General features: G+C 44.0%; 1 protein-coding gene across 3 annotated transcripts; it reads left to right on the top strand.

Annotated features, from left to right (window-relative positions):
- Positions 1-858: 858 nt before the first annotated feature.
- Positions 859-23,442, top strand: clip1b (CAP-GLY domain containing linker protein 1b). 3 transcript variants are annotated; one of them, XM_026297988.2, is made up of 23 exons: positions 859-992; positions 1,715-1,920; positions 2,140-2,505; positions 2,596-2,729; positions 2,985-3,109; positions 3,258-3,459; positions 3,897-4,094; positions 4,354-4,457; positions 5,245-5,305; positions 6,027-6,131; positions 7,088-7,249; positions 7,534-7,629; positions 8,664-8,721; positions 8,804-8,901; positions 10,652-10,726; positions 13,340-13,446; positions 17,279-17,324; positions 17,508-17,551; positions 17,870-17,957; positions 18,034-18,199; positions 18,285-18,337; positions 19,760-19,872; positions 20,226-23,442. In XM_026297988.2, the coding sequence occupies exons 2-23, from the start codon at positions 1,812-1,814 to the stop codon at positions 20,458-20,460; spliced, it is 2,745 nt and encodes a 914-aa protein (XP_026153773.1). In that variant the 5' UTR covers positions 859-992; positions 1,715-1,811; the 3' UTR covers positions 20,461-23,442. The 3 variants fall into 3 exon arrangements, with proteins under 3 accessions (XP_026153773.1, XP_026153774.1, XP_026153775.1); XM_026297989.2 differs by lacking the exon at positions 10,652-10,726; XM_026297990.2 differs by lacking the exon at positions 6,027-6,131 and having other exon boundaries at positions 20,226-23,441.
- The last annotated feature ends 348 nt before the right edge of the window (positions 23,443-23,790 follow it).

The raw sequence follows: 23,790 nt of genomic DNA, 5'->3' as shown, positions 1-23,790 counted from the left end.
AAAAGAGTCTTTGCTCAGTAATAAAATCACATTTAAGATATTTAGCAGCTTAGTGACAACCCTGTGTGTGGATGCATAGTCATATAAGTCAACACAGGTTAGTCCTTCAGTTTCAAGTTGACTTAGTTGAATATACAATGCAAATAAAAAAGTAAAGGTACTGTGTAGTTTATATAATCCTTTGGATTGTCAGACTTATCCACCAGACAGTTATTTTCTCCTGCCCATTAAAATAATATTTACAGTGCAAATTCATCGTACAGCCAGAGGGAAGTTTATTTAAGTGCTGTAAGCAAGAGCCATCAGCAAATACACAAGTGTCCTGATGTAAAATATATAAACATTATATAATAAAATATAATTACATGTATTTTGTCATTCTCTGTTTGTCTTTAGTCTTTTGTCCTGACATATTTTTGGTTTTCAGTAATAAGCACTAGGATAAAAAACATGTTGTCTTGTCAGATCTCTTATTTTGAAGTTTTATTCTCTCCAAAAAAAGAAAACCCTCAACACCACCAGAGAATTAAAACTATGTAGTTGCTATAAAATGAAAAACAAACAAAAATGACATGTCACATAATATTTTTGACTATTCTAAAGTAAATGATCACAACTTTCTTCTAATCTGTCTCTAAAATGTATGCTGGGAAAAGCTGTTGTTCCTTTATTTATATCAACTTAAACTAAACATAATTATAAAGTGGCTTGATAATTAAAACTGGTTATTCTGGGTTGAGTTAACCTGAAATTACAAACCTACATTTTTAAATTAACGAGCAAATTTAGTTGAAGCCGCTAAATTCTCTTTTTGTGAAGCTCGGATTTACGAGCGCGGGTTCGGTCCCTGAAGGCAGCGTCAGCTCCCGGGGTGACGTCATCCCGTCGGGCTGGGCTGCGGAAGAGCCGCTGGACCAACATGTAACACGGTGCGCGGTACCTGGACCCCCCCACGGCGTCTTTCCTGAGACCACATCACCAAAACAGAGCAAGTAAGAGTCTCCACGACCGTCCGCCTCCACTTTGCCTTAATGGGCCGTTTGGTGTCTCCGTAGCTTGAATTACCCAGTTAGCTCCAGAGAGCCCAGCCCAGACCGCACGGACCGGTCCCCGACTCGGTTCGGCAGCCACTGCAAATATTCACGCGAGCATAGTGTGGGCTTGTGGATCTGTAAGGCTGCAGGTAAACCAGTGGGAGTACCAGAGACCGGGGGGGGGGCACAGGATGAGTCTGACAGGTCCAGGTGTGTTTGATCAGGTGAGATTAGGTCTGGGATCAAGGCTGGACCCCCCCAACCTGGCACCTCCAGGTCCCAGACAGCCCCTGGTTAAACCCACAACAAGCGGATGCATGAAATTTGATTGACTGTAAATTAGTTTGAAGTCGGGAACATAAAACCAGCTCCATGAGGATGATGAGTCCTGGGCCTTAGTCTGAGACCGGATCGTTACTAAACACCTGAACAGGTGTTTTTATTTGATCATATTAGGCCTGTAAGGTTGAGACCAGCACTTCACTGACAGTACATAGTTAATATTTATGTTGTTTTGTCTGAGCTGTGGTCAAATGTTGAGCTTCCTGTCGACAACAAGTGGAGAAGTTGTGATTCCAGTTCCAGGTCTCGGCTCTGGTTTGATTCCAGTGTCTGTCTTTTCCTGAGCTCTTTCCCTAAAACACTGTAGGTTTAATGTTTTGATTGTTTTTGTTTTTCAGTTCCCTCCGTCATACTGGGACCGTGTGGGACTCTGGGGACGGCCTAGTCCCTTTCCTTGATTAGGCCAGACGCCCCCAAACCAGTGCACCCACACCCATGGACAAACAAGAAGCCATGAGTACACCAGGAAAGGTCAGCGGGCTCAAACCCCCCAGTAAAATAGTGCGTCCATCCGGGGTGCCAACAAGGACGTCCCCGTCCTCTGGTGAGAACCGAGAAATCCATGATTTGCTTTATGACGTGTGAGAGAAAGTATTGGTGGAGGAAGAGAGGAGGGTTTTCATGATGCTGAAGGATATTTGTGTGTAAAAACGAATGTGAGGTGCAGTTTAGTTTTATGTAAACATGTGGGTCATGAGACACTGGTGCCATTTGAAATGATGAGCAGTGAATAAAGGTTAATACGAGATTCTTCCAATCGTAGGCACTTTGAAGCCTGTTCCTGCTGAGAAGTCCCCTGGCACAGTGACCTCTCCGACCCCGGATGGAAGTGGCGACTTTAAGGTCGGAGACAGGGTCTGGGTCAACGGCAACAAGCCTGGCCACGTGCAGTTTGTCGGGGGCACACAGTTTGCTCCCGGGCAGTGGGCGGGCATCGTGCTGGATGAACCTATCGGGAAGAACGACGGCTCGGTGGCAGGTGTCCGGTACTTCCAGTGTGAGGATGGGAAGGGGATATTCACAAGGCCTTCAAAGCTCTCCAGGACCGCGCTGCCGGAGGAGGAGGAGAATGGAGGCCAGAGCAGTCCTGCACCAGGAGCCTCTGCACCTGCTGGCCCTGCCATAGCTGGTAACATCTGCCACACTTATTAGAGAAAATACAGGAAACAGGAAACACTCATCTGTCAGGAGAATTAAACAGTTTCCTTTGTTTGTGCAGCTCAGGGCACCGACATCAAGACAAGTAGTGCGCTCAGCCGAGTGGTCACATCCAGCGAGTCAGTGTCAAACCTGTCAGAAACAGAATCCATGAAGAAGAACCGAAGGGAGCTGAGGCTGGGAGACCGAGTGCTGGTAAGAAGCTGAGTGTTTGAACCCGCTGTAGCAGCAGCAAATCACTAATCGTCCAGAATGAAGAATTATTTTGACTTACTGTGATTTCGGCTTCACTCGAGAACTTTATTCAAATCCCGAATTTCTCTGAAGCTTCTTCTTTAGAGATTGATCATGTTCCAAGGCAGCAAAGTCAGTTAACCGTCTTTAGCTTTTGTTTGTGTTACTGAGTCCAAATCCAGAGACTGACAGTTTTGTCTTTGGGTGGGGGTGTAGGTTGGTGGTACCAAGGCAGGAGTAGTGCGGTTTCTGGGAGAGACAGACTTTGCCAAAGGAGATTGGTGTGGAGTAGAACTAGATGAGCCTCTTGGCAAGAATGACGGGGCTGTAGCAGGGACCAGGTATGGTAAAAAAAACAAATTTTATTTAGTTTGTCATAGTTTTCATACCAATAAAGAAGATTAACAAAGGACTAAGGTATAATATTTTTTAACACAACCATGCCGGCAGCGCTCAGTGGTTCTGTTCTGCCATTTGTGGTCTCCTCAGATACTTTCAGTGCATGCCCAGGTATGGTCTGTTTGCTCCGGTCCACAAAGTGACTCGTATCGGCTTCCCCTGCACCACACCTACCAAGGCGAAGAGCTCACAGAGGAGGTCCATCCTCAAGAGGAGCCCTAGTGCTTCCTCCATCAGCTCGCTCAGCTCCGCCACATCCTCGATCAGCGGCAAGCCCAGCAGAGCAGGACTGGTAAGCTGAGTGACTGGAAAACTTTGCTCATAGAAATTTTCAGACCTTCTGTTTTGCTTTGAGGTGGAGGGAATTTTTAGCAGTTTAGTTTTTTATATCCTCAAACCAACTTTAAAGGAATAATTTACTGAGTCACAGATCATTTAGTACAACTCTCAATTTTATGTCAAACTGTAAAAAAAATGTTCTTAGTGCCCTGTGATTGGACAAAACAGTGATGATGTCTTACTGCTAAGGTGAAAAATCCTACAACACCCAGGATGCACTGCATATTGCAAGTGTTGTTTGGTTTCAATGTAAAACGAAATGTTTTCTACATAAAAGTGCAAAGGCATATTGAATAGACCCTAGTGGAAATAATACCAGGCCCCAGAATGGGGCCTTGGGGTGTCCCATCGGAGAGTGTCAGTACATCAAAGTATGTTGTCATTTTCCAGCTGACGGAGACGTCCGCCCGGTATGCCCGTAAGATTTCGGGCACCACAGCGCTGCAGGAAGCTCTGAAGGAGAAGCAGCAGCACATCGAGCAGCTGCTGGCCGAGAGGGACCTGGAGAGATGTGAGATGGCAAAGGCAACCAGCCATGCAGGGGAGGTGCAGCAGGAGATGACTCTGCTGAGGAAAGGACAGGATCAGGTCAGAGTCATGCTGCAATAAATCACATACACAATTTATCAAGATACTGTATCTTCATTTCCACTGCAGCCGACTGTTCAGGGAGCTAGGGAAGAGGAAATTTAGAAATATAATCACTTCCGAAAGTCACTCTTTGCACACTTTGTGTTGTAGGTTTCATTTTAAAAGGATAAAATTTCAACCTCCTCTCTCGTGTGGCAGCAGCTGCAGGTTTATGTGTATTGAACAAAGCGACTCATGCTGGTTCTGTGCGTTACAGTACGCGATAGAGATGGAAGCGAAGCTGGACCAGTTGCGTTCGATGGTGGAAGCAGCCGATCGAGACAAAGTGGAGCTGCTCAACCAGCTGGAGGAGGAGAAGAGGTGGGTGGACTCACGTCACTGTCCTTTAAAGATCTGAAGGGCCGACAAACCAGAGACCTTGATCTGAATAATAGGTGAAGCTGTTTGTTGAGCTTCATCATGACCTTCAAATGATCATCAACTAAGGAAAAAACATAAGTGTAGTTATTCAGTACAGGCTGTGTGATCATTTGTTCCTGTTTCATCGAGGATGTTCTAATTATTGTCAATATTAGAAATCTGAAGAGATAGTCATAGTTTAATCTGTGTGATAAGATCTTATATTGATGATCTTGGCCAGTGTTTCAGTGTTTGCTGAGGATTTCAGGGCTGATTATAAGAACGTCTGTTTTATTTCCAATTAAATAAAGAAACTTTTTGTATCATCCTATCAACTTAATAGAGACTGAGAAGAGTGAGTGTTGTTTGGGTTTTAACATACAGCAAAGTGTCATCAGCGTAGCAGCGGTAAAGACTATTGAATGAACCCCAGTGGAAACACATATAGTCAAACTAAAAGGGGCCTAGGATGGAGCCATTTTTATTAACTCACTCTAACATGACCAACATAACACCTGTTCACTCTAATGTGCTATTTTCAGTACAAATAAGAACCTGCTACATGAACTTTAACCTTTGAAAGGAGAAATGTTTACACTGTCACACCCTTTACATAAAACTAGAGCTGTGCGATATGACGAAAACCTGCGACGTGTGATAACATTGTTCAGCATGACTTGTGATAAATAGACATATAGACTCATGGCGGATCATAAATGTCTCATATGTGCATGTTCCTCCCTGACAGAAAAGTGGAAGATCTGCAGTTCCGTGTGGAAGAGGCGTGCATCACCAAAGGAGACCTCGAGGTAACTTCTGGTTATATAATCGGACTCTCAATTAAACATAGTGTCTCAGTCAGTCAGATGCTTTTTTGATGAGATATGTCGACGTCCACCCTCCAAACATGAGATTCCCATGAACACCTGAGTGTTTTTGTTTGGTTTGTAGCATATGGAGCTGAATGAGCAGCCACTAACTTATCACTGCTTCGCATTTTCCTCTAAAATATCAAGCAGAGACGATTAAATCAATCCTTCTGATTCTCCTTGAATCATTTATTTACTTTCTTCTTCCTGCTCCTTTGATTTATTCATTCATGCTTTAATTTGTTTCCCCTGAGTTATTTCAGATTTTTCTATCCCGTCTGCTGCGCTCACATTTCTCCTCATCTTTTCATCCACACTCCTGTTCTTAAAAGCTGTTTTGCTCGTTTCTCGCCTTCGGCCGGTCTTCGTACGTGCTTTCATCTTCTGGAGGATTTAGTCTTTTCACAGTCTTAACAAGTGCCAGTAGAAGAGAAATGAAAGTACCTGAGAGTCAGAACGACATGATGGAAATAATTAACGCCTGTGATTACTCTCTGCTCCTTTGCTGATGTAATTGAAATGCTGGAAACCATCAGTGCTTTCTGTCTGTCTCTGTCTTACTTACTGCTCTTCTCTTCTTTCTGTCTGCGGCACAAAGCTGGCATGTCGGTGTTGCATTGGTGTTTGTTCTCCTTCTCTTCCTGCTCTCTCTTACTAACAGACGCAGACCAGGCTGGAGCATGCCCACATAAAGGAGCTTGAGCAGAGCCTGCTCTTTGAAAAGACCAAAGCTGAAAAACTCCAGAGGGATTTAGAGGACACTAGGGTAATGCTGGCAGTCGCAGTCCCACAGAAGGGCTGACTGATCTGCTTTTCCCCACGAGGTTTAAAAATGACTCACAGAATATACTGAAGCAACCAGAGCATGGAAACGTTATGCTAATTGTCAGGAGTTGCCCTCCACAGAGTCTAGTCCATGACACAGGGGCGGTAACGTCTCATTGGCCGTGAGCTTGAATAACAATGACATGTATGTGTCCGTGAACCTGTATTAAAGTGTTTGGACTCTCCTCTGACGATGTTGGCCCTAAAGACCAACTTTAGCTTTTTCCTTCCTCACTAAAAAAAAAAAACTAAAACCAGCAGTTAGAGTCTTATAAGATGTTTAACTTCTCCACTGTTTGTACAGAAAACATTTTAAAACTGGACACTGAGTTTGTTTGTTTTTTAACTAAAGGCTCAGAGTCAGTTGAGCCTGTTTAGATATTGGACATTGGTTTTCAAGCCAAAATGACCAAAATCTTAGTTAAAATCCATCTTATGGGTAAAAACCTGTGTCTTACACACAGCATGTCCAGACGTCTTCTCTGTCTGTGTCCAACGTATTATTGTATGTGAAGCAACAGTGACCGACTGGTCCAAAGCTCATTATAAATATCACTAATAAATTGTCATGTGAGATTTGCAGCCTGTCTCTTTCTATTTTGGCATCACCACAGTAATGAGGCAAATAGCATTTAGTTTGGGATGTTTGCACTGGGCAGGATTTTCTGACGCAGACACGATTCATTAAAAAAGGTAATAAAATAAGTGTTGGCTGAGTTTTTGCATTGGTCATTACTGAACTAACGAAATAATCACAGGCTGGAAACAGAAGTAATTCAAAGTTACTGTGCTACAGCTGAATTAAAGTTAAAGCTCTTATTTGGGAAGATGTTTATTTGGTGCTGCTTTCCTGCCCTCCTGTCTCCTCTTTGCCCTCATGCCTCTTCTCCGCTGTAGGTGGCCACGGTGTCTGAGCGCTCCAGGATCATGGAGCTGGAGAGGGAGGTGGCGGATCTGCAGCTCCGGCTCAGGGCGTCCCAGCAGAAGGAGGACGCCGTGTCTCTGTCCCAGCAACAGATCAGCAGCCTCAAGGCCCAGGCACAGTCTCAGGAGAAAAAGGTTTGTGGAAAGAGCTCACAGCTCTGCTGTTTTGTTCTTCTAGGCCTGAGCCACAGCGACTCAGTACTCCCTGTTTTTAAAATAGATGATTCATCAGCGTCCTGTAATTTATGGCAGGATGTTAAAACCCAAAGAGCTGATGTCATTTCTGTTTGCAACTCTGAGCGTAGATGGGACATCTGTCCAGCGATATATGGTTTGTTTAAGCTGCTATGATAAAACATAAAAACATTTACGGCTCAGGCTCAGGTACGTATGTGTGTTTCTGCCCCGGTCGCCAACAGATCAGTGAGCTGAGCGTCGACCTGGAGAGCAAACACAAAGAACTTCAGTCTGTGCTGCAGGAGAGGAGCTGTCTGGAGGAGCAGCTCAGCAGCCTGGTAAGACCAGAAGAAAAACCACAGACAAACACTTCACACTTCATAGGTTTGATCTTACTTGGATGAATCTGCCTTTTCTGATGCCCATGTTGACCTTGGCCTGCTCCTCTTCCCCCTCGTGACAACAGTCCATGCACAGGATCAGCAAACAAAAGATGAGACACTAATTCCAATATGACCACATGACACTGTTGGGCAGCATCTTTTATTTTGAACATCACAAAGTCTTTCAGATTGAAGACTAACCTCCACTCACACATATCCAGGACTGTTAGATCAGTTTATTTAGAGATGGTGTGGACAGAGCTTTTTTTAATCTGAACTCAAACTTGTTAGTAAAGTGGAGTTTCCATTTTCCCATCAGGCCTCACTCTGAAGTGAAAACATGTTTGAGGAATTTTTGCAGATTTATTAAGAATCAGAAACTGATGTGTTTGTTTGCTGTGGCTCCAAACTGTGTGCAGGTGTTTTCTCTTTGCTTTAATTCTCATAAACTCTACATGAAACAACAACTTATCTGGTCTCACTCTGAAATGAGCTCTAAACACTCCAGACACGGCCCAGTACGCCCTGCCCTGTTTCAGCGAGGTGTACCTAATAAACTGCATCATACTTTACTGAAACTCATCTTCTCTGTGCATCTTCCAGAACAGAAGAGTAGAAGGAAATAAGAAGAGCACGGTGGCTGATTTGACGCTACAGAGAAAACACACATCTAGTACAATAATTAATAAATGTCCTGCTAATCACATTCCAGAAGCTGTGACCAGCGTCGGGCTTTAGGGCCGATGAGTTAAAGTGCCAGCACGTTTCCATAATGAGGTGCAGGTCTGTGAGGGGCTGGACCTGCAGGTTTTCTCTGAGCTGTTTTGCTGGTGCAGCTTGTGAAAGTGGCCTCGTTAAGAGAGTTATTTTATCCACAACCCTCGCGTGTTTCCTGGACCCAGTCATTATTCCCCTGCTTAGCTCAAAGTGCAGGAATGTTACTGTGTAAGTGATTAGCTCGTACTCAGGCTGATGTTTCTCCCTTTCAGAGACAAACGCTTCAGTCGGCCGAGGAGGAGAAGAGGAGGACGGCAAAGACCATGCAAGGTAAACGTGTCGGGTGTATCGCTGCGTGTACGTCGGTGCGTGATTCCGGTTGTCACAGTCGTCGTCCTTGTGTTTTCTGCAGAACTGGAGCAGAATGTGGAGCAGTCGAGGAAGGACTGTCAGACCCTGAAGGAGCAGAGCCAGTGCAGAGAGAAAGAGCTGAAGGTGCAGCTCACACAGGTATGTTTACACATGTTCTGGCTGGGGTCTTTAAATTTAAGGAGGTCAGAGAGGTGAATGAGCCCCTGTACCATAAGATACCAACTACAGTTAGAGGGGAAAAGCCATTGAAATTTATCTGGTGCCCCTTTAGAGGGCCCTGACCCCTATGTTGGGTCTCACTGGATTTGAGTGTATATGCAGTTCAATCAGTGCTGATGAAGCTTTGGTACTTTTTCCTGCTCTACGTTTATCTGATAACTTTAGTTCCTTTTCAGGATCAGATGGATCCAACAAAATACAGACTGATCATCAAACTTTATTGATCCGTGGGGGGAAATTCCCAAGATACCCAGCAGTATGGAAAGTACTTCAAATTAGAAGTATATAAGGTAGTTAACGTCAGCTACCCAGCGGTATATAAAGTACTTCAAATTAGAAGTATATAAGGTAGTTAACGTCAGCTACCCAGCGATATATAAAGTACTTCAAATTAGAAGTATATAAGGTAGTTAACGTCAGCTACCCAGCAGTATATAAAGTACTTCAAATTAGAAGTATATAAGGTAGTTAACGTCAGCTACCCAGCGGTATATAAAGTACTTCAGATTAGAAGTATATAAGGTAGTTAACGTCAGCTACCCAGCGATATATGAAGTACTTCAAATTAGAAGTATATAAGGTAGTTAACGTCAGCTACCCAGCAGTATATAAAGTACTTGAAATTAGAAGTATATAAGGTAGTTAACGTCAGCTACCCAGCAGTATGGAAAGTACTTCAAATTAGAAGTACATAAGGTAGTTAACGTCAGCTACCCAGCAGTATGGAAAGTACTTCAAATTAGAAGTATATAAGGTAGTTAACGTCAGCTACCCAGCGGTATATAAAGTACTTCAAATTAGAAGTATATAAGGTGGTTAACGTCAGCTACCCAGCAGTATGGAAAGTACTTCAAATTAGAAGTATATAAGGTGGTTAACCAGTGTTTGGTTACCTCTTAATTAACCTCATACCTCAGTAATCAGCTGGCAGCCAAATGAAGCAGCCTGCTGGTCTTTGCTGGTTCCCACTGAAACAGTCCGGCCTGGTCCTGGTCCAGCAGCCAGTCACAGCTGCTGTTGAAGAGTTTCCCCCCCCCCCACTCTGAGACAGACTGTGGCCTCAGGCTAATTGATGCTGTTAAAACATTACTAACACACACATGCACACATTACCCTCATCCCCATTTGGGTTTAATAAATCTGCACATGCAGCCAGTCGTCTTCTGTTATTCAGCCTTTACAGTTTATTTAACTGTGCTCGCTGTGGCTGGGAGGACTGCACTTAACCAAGACCAGAAGGCAGCGAGTGGGAAAGAATTTGTCGAATCATTTTTGTTTTTAAACCTTTATTTAAACAGCAACAACACAATAGCAACATCAGGCTCCAAACAAACAGCAGTAAAACCCTCTGCTGATGAAAACAATCAAAAACAATATAATGTGTGAGCAAAGTGATACCTCTGCCCTTCCTCTCACCTCTATGGCCCACATTAGCATCTTTAGCTGATTAGCATTGTTTTGGGTTTATGCCCTTTAACTTCACTGGTTCAATTCAGCAGCAGGAAGCAGCTGTTTCCAGAGCTGCAGCTGTAAAAAGCCACTGTCCAGACCTGACGTGTGAATCATCTGATGAATGAATCTGTTTCCTAACTAGTATGTGGGGACAATATGTCCTGCACGTGTTAATAGTAGTTTCTTAGCAAAGTGTTTCCTGGTCTCCTTGGTTCAGGTTTCTGAGGAGTCTCAGAGGACGGCCCAGTCTCTCGAGCAGCTGACCAAAGACAACATGATGCTGGAGACTCAGGTGAGCAGGAAGCCTTAATTGGGAATGTTTATCTGCAACAGAAGGCTGTGAGTTCCTACGGTCCCTGAAGTCACCATGTTTAGAAGCTGTGATGCTCAGCCTGCTTCTTGAAACAGCTGAAAAAGAGCCATAAAGTTTCATAACGCAGAGCAGCACTCACCCTGCACCCACGTGAAGCATCTGCAGCCTGCAGGCTTTCTGCCGCGTATTCACTGACTGCACGTGAAGTCATCGCATTTAATCAGCCGCGCATGAGAAGCTTCTCTTCTCTTCTCTCTCTCGGCCTCTGCGGCTTAACGTTCCATTTCACGCGTCTGTGCCTTCCTCCGGCTGTGGTCCTCCTGCAGCTGCTCAGCCAGTCTCCAGCTCTCTGGTGCCCCCTTGTTGTACGTCCTTCTCCTCTGGATCCAGCTACTGCTTTGGTCCAGATGTTGAGTCTTAAAGCAGGAGACCCAGACTGATCGTTCTGTGGCGTGATGTCGAGAGCGACTGAAAACATTTGAAAACATTTAGCATCAAAATAAAAAAAGTTTCTGCAGCTGCATCGGTTTTAGTCTCACACACAAACTCTGTAGAGCATCGTCCAACGGGGACGCTGCTGCAGGTTGTGATGTAATCCTGCACATGTCAGAGTGTGTGTGTGTTAATGATTGCTCATGTTGTGGGGACATTCATCTGTATTCACTTTTGTGAGGACCCTGGGTCTGGTGACAAAAAGCAAATCCCAATGTAAATCGTTACATTTTAGACTGACTTGGTTTGTTGGGTTTGGCTGAGGTTTGGGTCAGTTTAGGCCGATGTTAGGTTGAGGTTAGTCTGTTTCTTTGGGTTTTGTAGCGGGTCAAAGATTTAAACTGTATTTCTGGTTCCATGAAGCTTTTTGGATGTTTGGCGTCAGTTTGCTGGTTTTGTTTTCTGTGAAGGAAGAAGGAGTCGACCGGTCTCTGATCTGTTTCCTCTGCTCCACCAGCTTCTCTCTGCTCACAGCAACGTCTGAAGCTGCTTGACTACAAAACACAAAACTCTCCCTCACATTTTGGTGAGGAAGAAACACATTAAACTGAGTCCACCAGTCATTGTTGCTGCTGGTGTGTGGATGGGGTTTGTGCAGAATAACAGTCAGAGGCTTTTCAGCTTTTTATCACAGTTTTTAGTGCAGCTGTTATTAGTGTTTTATTTATATAGACTTTTCCTGTCATGTTATGTGCTCTGCCTTGTTGACCGACTGGTTGTTTTATATGTGCTATATCAGCTAAAAGCAGCAGCTTTAATAACCATGAGCTGCAGTTAAAGTGTGAACTGATGCTGACACTCTGGCCTCAGTGTGAGAAGCGGCTGAGTCTTCACTTTCAGATCCACCATGAATGAAAGGCGAAGCTCGTAGAGGCGAGCGTGCTCGTATGTTGTTGTGCTGTGAGGAAACAACACTGTAAACAGTTCAAAGGTGGGGGGGGTGAGGGGTCTGGGGAGGAGCTTATCGCATCTTACGTAATGGAAGTGCTCGGCTTCTTTAACGCGACTGTGAGGGAGAGCAGGAGGGAGGCTGCTCAGGCGCCAGGCTCTCCATTTCCCTCTCGCAGCTGTGCACGGCGGGGGGGCGAGAGCTGATGGTTTATTGATGCCCAGGATGCGTTTGACTGTAGATGCTGCAGGAGAGCGCAGGCATAGCAACAACGCCGCTGTGTTGTAGCAGGTGAAGGTCAGCTCTGTAGGAATGGACATAGCTGCTCTGCACCAGGGTTACCCCACTAACATCTACTCGCCTTGCTGCCAGGTGGGACGGTCTGTTTTCAGCAGGAGGTTCTCGGTCTCAGCTCTCAGCCAATACGGAGCAGCTCCACGGCTTCTGTTCTGCTCTGCAGCCTGGTTTAGTTAGTGCTGATCACTTACTGTCTGATTTACAGCCTGAGGACATCCTGCATGTCTGTGTGTGTCTGTGTGTGTCTGTGTGTGTCTGGCGTTCTTTTTACCACGCTGTGCAGAGCAGCTCTCACTTCAGAGCTGCAGATAAACACAGAGGTGACAGAAAGTCAGAAACTCACATCCAGACCACGGCTGCTGAGACACTCGACATTGTGTCAACAGAAACAGTCTGCACAGGGTTTGCAGCGTCAGTCAGTACACATCAGTGTTTTTCTTGTTCAGCCTGCTGCCAGTTTCAGTAAAAGCATTGATCTGAAGCTCATTCTTGTTAATTAATTATTGACTATAGCTGTTTTAAAGCTGCTCACTGTGCCGCACGTGTCTGTGAAGCAGCTTGAAGTGTCAGGATGATTTTTTTTTGGTCTTGAATGAGAAGTGGACGTTGAAGGCAGCGATGTCTCTGGAGCTTATATTTTTAGTTTCACATGGCTGTAACCTGCAGTCTGCTGACTCTTCACTGACTCTTTATGCTCTTAGTGGTTATTTTAGGTGTTAACTGTGTGATTTCCTCTTCAGACAGCAGCCAAAGCATTTACAGAAGGACAACTACAAATGATGTCAGTTTATTAGGAACCCCTGTGTCAGACCCAGTCGGTTTATAGGGTCCAGTTTAAACGGGAAGAGAAGAATTAGACCTGCTGTTCTTTGTGGCTATAAATTGATGTTTCATATTCTCTCCATCTTCTCCAGCTTGAGGCTCTGAAACAGCAGAACTCCAAATACCAGGAGGAGCTCAGTCTGTCGAAGGAGCGCAGCAGCTCAGAAAACCAGCGTATCGGAGTCCTCCGCAAGGAAATGTAAGTACTCTCAGGCACACACCATGTTTTGACGTGGGTCTGAAGGTGAGCCCGTAGAGCCCGGTCATTAGAGTAAGTTAGATCTGGCCTGGGGGGGTGGTTGGTGCAGAACAAAGAAAGGATTGTGTGTCAGACTGTGACTCGATTTAATTACATGGAGTCAATATAAACATGTCAAAAGTGTTTTTATAGGTCCAACGCTGACATGCCAAGCGTGTCATTAAAGGCTCCGACCTTTATTCTCTGGAGAGACGCTCCCACTTGTAAATATGCTGTAAATTGTTGTGTTAGAGCCATAATTAGCCAAAGGCTGCTATTATGTGATTATGAATATGAGGGTTTAGTGGAGAACGATGCACAAACTCAGACTAGCCCATAACATTAACATTTAACCTGGAGCGTTTGTTGAAAATGGAGTAAAACGTCTTCAGGCTGTGTTTAGTTTCCTTCTTCTAAAAATGAATCCGTGTTCGTTTCTCATCACAGCCTCATGTTTTCAACTTTTCTTCAGTATCTCGGTGATTCAGTGACAGTTGTCTGTGCACCCATGGGTCCACTGTGAGCAGGAGCTGCTTTTATTGGTGCTAATGTTGCTAACATGTGAAACAAAGGTTAAAACAGTGGGACTCGGGCTGCAGCACACAGCTGACTCTCCAGCTCTGTGGGATATTTTAAGCCTCTGACAGTTTTTGTGCTGAAGCATAAAAAATCATTTAAAGACCACTGCTGTGCATCGACGAGAGCGAGGACAGTAAAGCTGCTTCTCGTAGCAACAAATAAATGGTTTCATTAAATATGAATTAGCAGCAGATCTGTGACTGATTGTGCAGCTGAAGCGTGACGCCGTTGATGCAGAGTAAAAATATTCCATCTTTCAGCTGCTCCTCTTTCCCTTGTGGTTGATCTCCAGCCTCACGTCTATTTATAGGCCTTGAGTGTGTGTGTGTGTGTGTGTGTGTGTGTGTGTGTCTGTGTGTGGCTGTTGTGTTTGTGTATATGTGGCAGCGTATGCTGTGTTTGCACGTGTTTCGGAGTCTTCACGTCATCCCGCCACACCTCCCCCGAGTCATCGGATCCCGAGCTGTGACGTCAGAGCTGCAGACGGATTAACTGGCTGAATGTAGTGACCAGAGGGAGCAGGAGGAGCAGATGGACGTGCAAATGTCAACAAATGTCGTTAGTTATGGTGAAACAAAAGCAGCTCCGCCCACTTCAGGAGCAGCGATGTGGTGGAATCTGTCTAACTCAAGTCAAACTGTGTTGAGGAGCTTTACAGTCCACACAGCCTGTGAGACCCTCTGCCCCATAGAGAAACACTCCCAGAAAAACCTGCCATGAAAAAACAATAAGAGAGGGGGATCCTGTTCCAGGTCAGACAGGGAGGAGATGTCACCTGTGTAGACCAGAGCCCATATGGACGATCAGGGTGAGAAGATTATAGACAGATATGAAGACCAGAATCCAGGAGAAGGTTGTGGAGCCTCCAGGTGAGAGTCAACCAACCTCTGCTCCACCATGAAGATCTGGAAACAGGACAGACTGTACAGACACACAGGGAACAAAAGCCAAAGACAACATTCAGACCTGTTGGAGAAAAGGAAGAAGAAGAAAGAAACAAGGAAGAGGCCTGGACTTCTACAGGACGAAGATCCAAAACATCAGGAATGAAGCACTGACAGAAGAGTTAGAGCTTTATAAAGATGCTGCAGGGCAATAAAAACTCTGGATTGAATTTCAGGAAAATCTGTTTTTACTAAAAACACACACAAAAAAAAAAAACAACCATTGATGAGCTGCTTTAATCCAACAGGTCAGAGCAGAGCAGGCCGACCTGTGCAGGACTGTATGAGTCTGTAGCAGATAAACAGGCTTTAATAAGTGCTGGCAGGGGGCAGCTGTGTGAAACCACACTGTGCTGCCACACGGCACCTATCGAGTCTACGTCCTGCTGTGTCCCAGCGGTTCCTCCGTCCTTCCTCAGGCCGTTATGTAATCGCTCCGTCTCCGCTCCTCGGACCGCCTGGCTCCAACATGGCCGCTTCGCTCCCTGTGACATCACACTGTGTGTGTGTGTGTGTGTTTGTGTGTGTAAAAGAGAGCGTGCAGCTTTGTGCGTTTTCTGGTGTGGAATGAATGTGGCTTTTGTGGATCAGCTAAGAGAACAGCTGTAGTCAGACCAGCTCACAGTTTCTTCTGTTTTTTTTTTATATCCTGACTGGTTTGTCAGCCGCTGCTCTCACATGGAGCCTGATATTCCACTAATAATGGGAATAAACCTGCGTCATGTGACCACCTCAGTGTGAACAGACTGTCCCGATCAGAAGAAAGTGCCAATGGGAATGAGGGGGGTGTAAACCTTTAATAATCTGATCAATAGGAAAATATTGGCCATGGAAAACACCTGATCCAGTCGTTTCTCTCTCGTTGGAATAAACAGATTCTTTCAGCAGACAGACACAGTCAGAGACCAGCTGGTGAACATAGTGGAGCATTTAGCAGCCCAGGAGGTGGTGGAGACCAAACCTAGAGCTCAAACTAGAGGGAACACTGGGCTGAGACTCAGCTCCACGTGGACCAGCAGGTTCAGGTTGGGGTCTGCAGCTGCAGGAGGTGGAGACTGACAGTATTTGGCTAATGTGCCTGGTAAACAAACTTAACAAATGAGAATTTTATCTTTTGTTGTTCCCAGATCGGTCATAAAACTCTTAGATCCATGTTTACAGAACGGAAGAGACAGAAGCTGCAGTAATATGTGGTGCTAAATTTTACATATGATCGTGTATCTAACAGTTTCACAAATAATACTGAAGAAGCTGAAGCCCAGCTGCTTCACTCTCAGATTATGTATTTCTAAAGGACAGTTTCCCTTTATCTCGGCCTCCTCTCCGTCGTGTGGGAGCGCAGGATGGTAATGATACAGCAGGCAGCTTAATATTACACCCAGCTGGTGCTCAGACCGGGCTGTTAGTCACACTCAGCTCCAGAGTCCTTCCTTTGACACAAATCCGAAGGATTACCCGCATGAAGCTAAACTCAGTTTCTCCTCCGAGATCCAGAAATATCCGGACTCAAACAATTCCCAGACAGCTCTGTCTTTGCCTCTGCAGCTCTAACTGTGATCGTTTGCATGTTACAGTATCAGATTAATAATGTCCTGATGAGATTTTTCAGTCTTAGCACAGAGCCAGATATAAACCTGAGGGTTTTACAGCTGTCGGATCCTTTAAGATGTTTAAGGTGTAGGAGCTAACAGAGGCGGACAGATGGCTTTCTGAGTGGTGAGCATTAGTCTGTAGATTAAATCATAATGAGCACAGTACGAGCAGCACTTTAACCGTACTGTGCTTTAACTGAGATTGTCTTTGACATTTGGCTGGTTTTAAAATCCTAATAAATGTGTAATATCAAAGGTGTCGAGCTTCACTTCATTTGGACAATGACTTCATTGTCCAAATGAAGTGACCGAAGGCCCCAGTGAGGCTGAAACCCCTGATTTAATCCTTAACATTGTGTTTTCATTTCTAAGCTTATATAAAATGTGTAGTTAATTATAAATAAAGTACCAACAAGTGTCTTAACCTTTAACATGCAGATTGCAGAATATCTTTGTTTGATTCCACAGTAGATTCCCCACATGAAGCTACACCAGGTGTTTGTGTTTTGGACGTCGGTGTGTTTGTGTGCACGTTCTGACAGATGTGAACGCAGCTAACATCTGGCCCACACCAGATTTAAGCATCCAGCACCGACGGTGACACAGATACAGACCTGAGTGTGTTTGGTGCAGCATTTGAAAGTGTGTCACGTCTCCTGTCTCTGTTTTCCCTCCCAGCGAGGACCTGAAGCTGGCCTCCCAGAAGTCCCAGCATCTCGAGGAGGTACTGACCTTTCCAGTTTCATGTTATGTAAACGTGTCCTTCGTCCTGTTACAGATCAGGGTTTGTTAAGCCAGAAACGGCGCTTTGATTAATGACTGCTGGCACAGTGAGGATTGACTTCCTGCTGTGACGGATTTAGCTTCTATTTAAACGCTTCTACATTTGTGTGTGTTCTCCTGTCAGCACAATGAGGACCGCAACAATCAGCAGCCAGACATGAAGACCAGGTAAGGAACTAAGAGTTCTGTTCTTTAGGTTTCAGTCATGTTCTGACAGCAGAACCAAGTTCTCAGGTGTTTGATTGATGCCACAGCTGTAACGGAGATGTTTTCATCTGGGGGTCACTGGTCTGTTGAGATTTATTCTGACGGCAGGTGGTAAATCCACAGTCCTGTCAGTCTACGGAGACAGGACCAAGAGGATTTTTGGCCTCATTTGCATATTAAACTTACAAGTTTTATCAGATTTGGGTTTTTGTCAGAGCTCATGTTGGTGCGTTTTGAAGGCAGTGGATAAACAGTGTAAACCCTCATGTTTGTCCACAGACAGACGGAGGGCGACATAAACGTGCAGCCATCCACTGGAGTCTTCATCTCAGACAAAGACCAGGAGCTGGAAACTCTGAGGAATGAGGTACTCGCACACAAATCTCTGCTCGTTTCTAGGAAGTTCTCTCTTCATCCAGTGTAATCTGAGCGGGTTTCTGCAGATCGCGGTGCTTCGAGGGGAGAACGCCATGGCCAAGACCCTGCAGTCCGCCGTGGAGACGCTGGAGAGAGACAAAGCTCAGCTGCGGAGCCGTGTCCACAGCCTGGAGCAAAGGCTCATGGGAACGAGGGCCTCAGAGGGAGAAGGCAGGGAGGTTCCCGCCTCAGGTGTGGACGTCATTTCCTGTTTTGTAGCCCAGTAGAAGAAACATGTTTGTGGACATTTTGTCTGATTTCTGCTGCGTTTCTGCAGGAGATGCAGCTCTGGATCAGCTGAGGGAGGAGAAGGAGTTTGCAGAGGGACAGGTAACTAGTATTTACTGTAGTACTTTATATACCGCTGGGTAGCTGACGTTAACTACCTTATATACTTCTAATTTGAAGTACTTTATATACTGCTGGGTAGCTGACGTTAACTACCTTATATACTTCTAATTTGAAGTACTTTATATACTGCTGGGTAGCTGACGTTAACTACCTTATATACTTCTAATTTGAAGTACTTTATATACTGCTGGGTAGCTGACGTTAACTACCTTATATACTTCTAATTTGAAGTACTTTATATACCGCTGGGTAGCTGACGTTAACTACCTTATATACTTCTAATTTGAAGTACTTTATATACTGCTGGGTAGCTGACGTTAACTACCTTATATACTTCTAATTTGAAGTACTTTATATACTGCTGGGTAGCTGACGTTAACTACCTTATATACTTCTAATTTGAAGTACTTTATATACTGCTGGGTAGCTGACGTTAACTACCTTATATACTTCTAATTTGAAGTACTTTATATACTGCTGGGTAGCTGACGTTAACTACCTTATATACTTCTAATTTGAAGTACTTTATATACCGCTGGGTAGCTGATGTTAACTACCTTATATACTTCTAATTTGAAGTACTTTATATACTGCTGGGTAGCTGACGTTAACTACCTTATATACTTCTAATTTGAAGTACTTTATATACTGCTGGGTAGCTGACGTTAACTACCTTATATACTTCTAATTTGAAGTACTTTATATACCGCTGGGTAGCTGACGTTAACTACCTTATATACTTCTAATTTGAAGTACTTTATGTACTGCTGGGTAGCTGATGTTAACTACCTTATATACTTCTAATTTGAAGTACTTTATATACTGCTTGGGTAGCTGACGTTAACTGCCTCATATACTTCTAATTTGAAGTACTTTATATACTGCTGGGTAGCTGACGTTAACTACCTTATATACTTCTAATTTGAAGTACTTTATATACCGCTGGGTAGCTGACGTTAACTACCTTATATACTTCTAATTTGAAGTACTTTCCATACTGCTGGGTAGCTGACGTTAACTGCCTCATATACTTCTAATTTGAAGTACTTTATATACTGCTGGGTAGCTGACATTAACTACCTTATATACTTCTAATTTGAAGTACTTTCCATACTGCTGGGTATCTTGGGAATTTCCCCCCAGGGATCAATAAAGTTTGATGATCAGTCTGTATTTTGTTGGATCCATCTGATCCTGAAAAGGAACTAAAGTTATCAGATAAATGTAGAGCAGGAAAAAGTCCAAGGTTTGACTCTGACATGTAGTGAAGTCCAAGGATGAAGTAGTACTACATGGAAATACTGAAGTAAAGTACAAATACCTCAGAGTTGTACAGTAAATGTTCTTGTTCAGTTCCACCTCTGCAGGTTCTCAGTTCTGTGTCTGACCTGCCTCCTTCAGATTAACTTCCTGAACAGTGTGATAGTGGACCTGCAGCGGAAGAATGAGGACCTGAAGATCAAACTGAAGAAACTCGCTCTGGCTGAGTTCAACGGCAACGACGGGCCTGACGGGTAAGAAAAGTCCACTGTGAAAAGATAAAAACACAGAACAGTTGCAGCTCTGTTGATTTTATATTACTGTTCGTGGAATAAATTTGGTTTTTGGGCTGAGACCCTGATGGTTTTCACCCTCTCAGCTACAGAACTTCCACTCAGGAAGTATTTTAGGGAGGTGTTTAGCTCCATCGCTGTGGTTTACCTCCCCACTAAAGCATCATCATCAGTTCTCCTCCCAGATACCCTGACTGTGTCCATGATATACGACCAAACAAATGTAAAATCAGACTTTATTAAACAAACCCCAGCAGGATCAATGTTGACATCCAGGCCCTGAACCTAAAACCCGTCTCATCCCTGCTGTGCAGCTTCAACGAAGGTGAGTCAAAGCGGGAAAAGAAGGCGACCCCCCGTCTGTTCTGCGACATCTGCGACTGCTTTGACCTCCACGACACAGAGGACTGCCCCACTCAGGCCCAGAGCCCCGACTCCGTACCTCACAGCACCTACCACGGCAACCCGGCCGACGAGAGGCCCTACTGCGACATCTGCGAGGCCTTCGGACACGCCACCGAGTCCTGCAACGACGACCAGACCTTCTAGAGCTCCAGAATCTCTTTCCTGCATTGTAATTCCTTCCCTCCCCCTTAAACACGTCCCTCCTCAGAGTTTTCCATAATGTATTTTTATACTGTATTTATGCATATCACTGTCGGCCACCGTCGTGATCAGAACCCCTGCAGCTCCTTCTCTGACTGTAAATGCACAACGCTCGTCCAAATATCCTGCTTTGGTGCAATATTGGTGTTCGTAACAAAAGGAGATGGGTCGTCTGCACGCCTCATTCCAACGTGTTGTTTTGCATTTACGTTTGTTTCTGAAATAAGTATGAGTCAGTTCAGAGCTTTGTTTGTTGATGAGCAAAAGGGAGAATGAAGCAGCTGTAAATGAAACTGCCATGTCACACCAACTTTATAGTTTCATGTTTTACAAAACCTTCGTCCTGGGACGGAAAATTTGGGCCAGAGCAAGAATTAAGTTTAGAATTTTAGACAAATACTGTAATATTTATAAAAGGAGTTGTAATATTTTAAGGAAAAGGAATCAAATCATATATATTCAAATATTCTTATGTAGTAACTTTGTTCTCAAAATACTTCATTTTCAACTTCATACTCATTTTTTTTTATTATGATTTTTTTTGGAAAAGTACAACTAAGATTTTGGTTATAACTTTACTTTCAAATAGTACTACTAGTACTACTACTAATAATGTAGTTGTATATGCTAAATACTCCAAATTTATTCTGAATAGTGTGTTTTCTAAATATTTTACTCTATTCTCATAACAGCACAGATTTATCTACAATATTTCCCAACTTTCTTCTACTTTTTAAAAAATACTTTTTTGCTCAATATTTCTGACTTTATACTCAAAGTATTTGAATTTTCTTTTCTCCAAATATTACAGCTCAAATATTTTGAAGTTATGACTTAAATATGACTTTTTTACCTAAAACTTTGTCGTAATATTACAAACTTGTCCTCTTAGCTTTATCCTCAGAATATCACATAACACTAAATATTAAGCCCAAAGCTGTAGTCTAGAAATATAGAAGCTTCATTCTTGTAATGGCACAAATTTTTTCTTGTACGTTTGTTATTTGATTCTTTATTTTTTGAAATATTGCAGCTTTAGTGGCCCTAATGAAAATCTCCTTCACTGGGTGGAAAACTAACGAAACTTGAGCGAAGTTTCAAGTTGAACATTTTCTGTAAATCTAAGCTCAAAAGTCCACAAAGCAGTTTTTTCTAGACCAGGGGTGGGCAGCTCTGGACCTCCAGGCCCACTGTTATACTGGTTTTCCAGCCATCCCTTCCCACTGCTGATCACCTGGATCAGGTGTGTTCAGTCAGTCTGGGCCTGGAAGGTACCATCTCAGATGAGGGGGGGGGAGACATAGTGAGTTGGAATCTTCCGGTGCCCATCCCTGTTCTAGAGCTTCCAGCTGCATCTCATAGTCCTCATCCTTTCATTCCTGAGTTTACAGGCAGGACCAGCAGATGCAGGTGAAAGTGGACCTTGAGTTAAGGTCCATCTAGTATTGATTCTGGTGCTTTCAGTCGTGGTCACATGACCTTTTTCAGCAAGTGAAGTTTGCTCAGTTGCCATGAAAGTAAATTTTCAGATTTCCATTTTTATGAGCGGTTTGAGGACTTCCTGTCCACTTTGGCTGAAAAGTTGAGATTTCCTGTGTCCTGGTGATTGGACATTTGACTGGCAGCTCCAGAACACTTGCTAAATGGACCTCAGGGTGTGATTGGTTTGTCAGATACTGTTGATAAGGTCATTTTTGGGTTATTTGGCCTTCGATTTGTATTTTTGACCAACGCCCCTGAACATTATTGAGGGTTTGTTTTTGTTGATAAGGAAGTCTTTGCATTTCATTATTTATTGTCTGATCCAGTGGTTTTCCTACAGGAGATAAGCTAGCACTGATGAGTGTGCAGTCTGTACTGGGACGACTGTAGTGGGAGCTACAGAAGCCTGGACTAACTTCGTTTTGCACTTTCCACTTTAAAGATTGAGCAGAAACACACAGAGCTTTACTGCTACGATCCTGAAGTTATTTATTTTAGTATGAAGCTCAGTAAAGATTATTCAGGACTGTCCCATTTCATTCTGCCCTCTGATAATCTGGGTGACCTGAGACGACTGACACCACTCTGACCTGTGTGACTACAGCAGCTCAGCTTAGCTTAGCTTATCTTAGCTTAGCATAGCATCAAGTCTGGAAACAGGTAGTCTGGATTTGTTTTGTGCATCACCTGTGCTAAATGTTGGAGCAGGTTAGCTCTTTATGCTAAGCTAACTGGCTGCTAGCTGTAGCCTTATATTTAAAGAAGTGGGGGGGTGAGTGTGACAGATTTGATGTGCCTGAGCTCTGCTGCAGGCTGCACACAGGCTGTGTTAGAGAAACTGAGAGGTGAAGGAGCATCATGGGTAATGTAGGCAGCAGGTTTAAGAAGAAGGAGGGAAATAAAAAGCTGCTATCTGGTTCAGCTGCATTGATTTAGAGGCTTTTTGGTAGAAAGTGTTGCAGGAAGGCGTTTTAACCCACAGGGACGAGGGTGATGTCAGTTTTCTCATTTTACTCTTCAGCAGAAAGCACAGAAACATTTTCCCCAACTGTCCAACTGCCTTTAAAGTTTCCCTGCATAGCAACATGCATTTGACTTGTCCTTAAGCACAGTCCTGGGTCATATTGAATCTTCCAGTGTAGCAGAGTCAAACACATGGTGTGACTGAACCACTAACACTAGTCTTTGTAAATACTAACCAGAAGCTTCCTTCTGACAGACGAGCACACGGTTCATGGAACAAAAGCTTTTGTGTACTACATTTTATTTTTCTTGCCCGTTGATGAACTTTGTGTAAGGAGGGAAAACAAAGCCTGTTTCTATAAGAAGTGTGTACTTTCTAAGTGATACGTCTAATTATCAGTGTGATGTTTTATATGTAACAGTTACAGGCACCGTCTAGGAATGGTTTGGAAATGTTGAAAGCATTTCACAGATGTTGACGTGGTGTAAATGTCAGTTTTCTATGTACTGTATATTCCTGAACAGTCCGAGAGAAACGCTAAGAAAAGAAACGCTTCTGTTCGTGTTGTTTTTTTTTTAAACTCGAGCAGGAACCAGACGCATCTGCAGCCTCTCAAACTGCAGGAAGACAAGACCCACATTCTAACTATAGATTAGCTGCTGCTCTGCTCCCCCCCGCACATCGTTTACCCCTGAGACGTTCAACCTGCCCCACTTCTCACACAGCTCGCTGTAAAAGCAACACGTCAGACCCCTTCACATGCTGCACGTTGTCGTTGTAGATACTAGAGACTATGAACCACCTGAGGCCTCTGTCTGTGGGGGCAA

The sequence above is a fragment of the Mastacembelus armatus genome, chromosome 12 (assembly GCF_900324485.2).
Source record: "Mastacembelus armatus chromosome 12, fMasArm1.2, whole genome shotgun sequence".
In the NCBI taxonomy this organism is placed as follows: Eukaryota; Metazoa; Chordata; class Actinopteri; order Synbranchiformes; family Mastacembelidae; genus Mastacembelus; species Mastacembelus armatus.
This window is presented reverse-complemented; position numbering and strand designations above follow the sequence as displayed.

Coding starts and splice junctions, on each gene's coding strand:
- clip1b (XM_026297988.2), top strand. CDS start 1,812: ATGGACAAACAAGAAGCCATGAGTACACCAGGAAAGGTCAGCGGGCTC. Junction 1,921..2,139: donor AAGGACGTCCCCGTCCTCTG/GTGAGAACCGAG, acceptor TTCCAATCGTAG/GCACTTTGAAGCCTGTTCCT. Junction 17,958..18,033: donor TGGAAACTCTGAGGAATGAG/GTACTCGCACAC, acceptor GGGTTTCTGCAG/ATCGCGGTGCTTCGAGGGGA.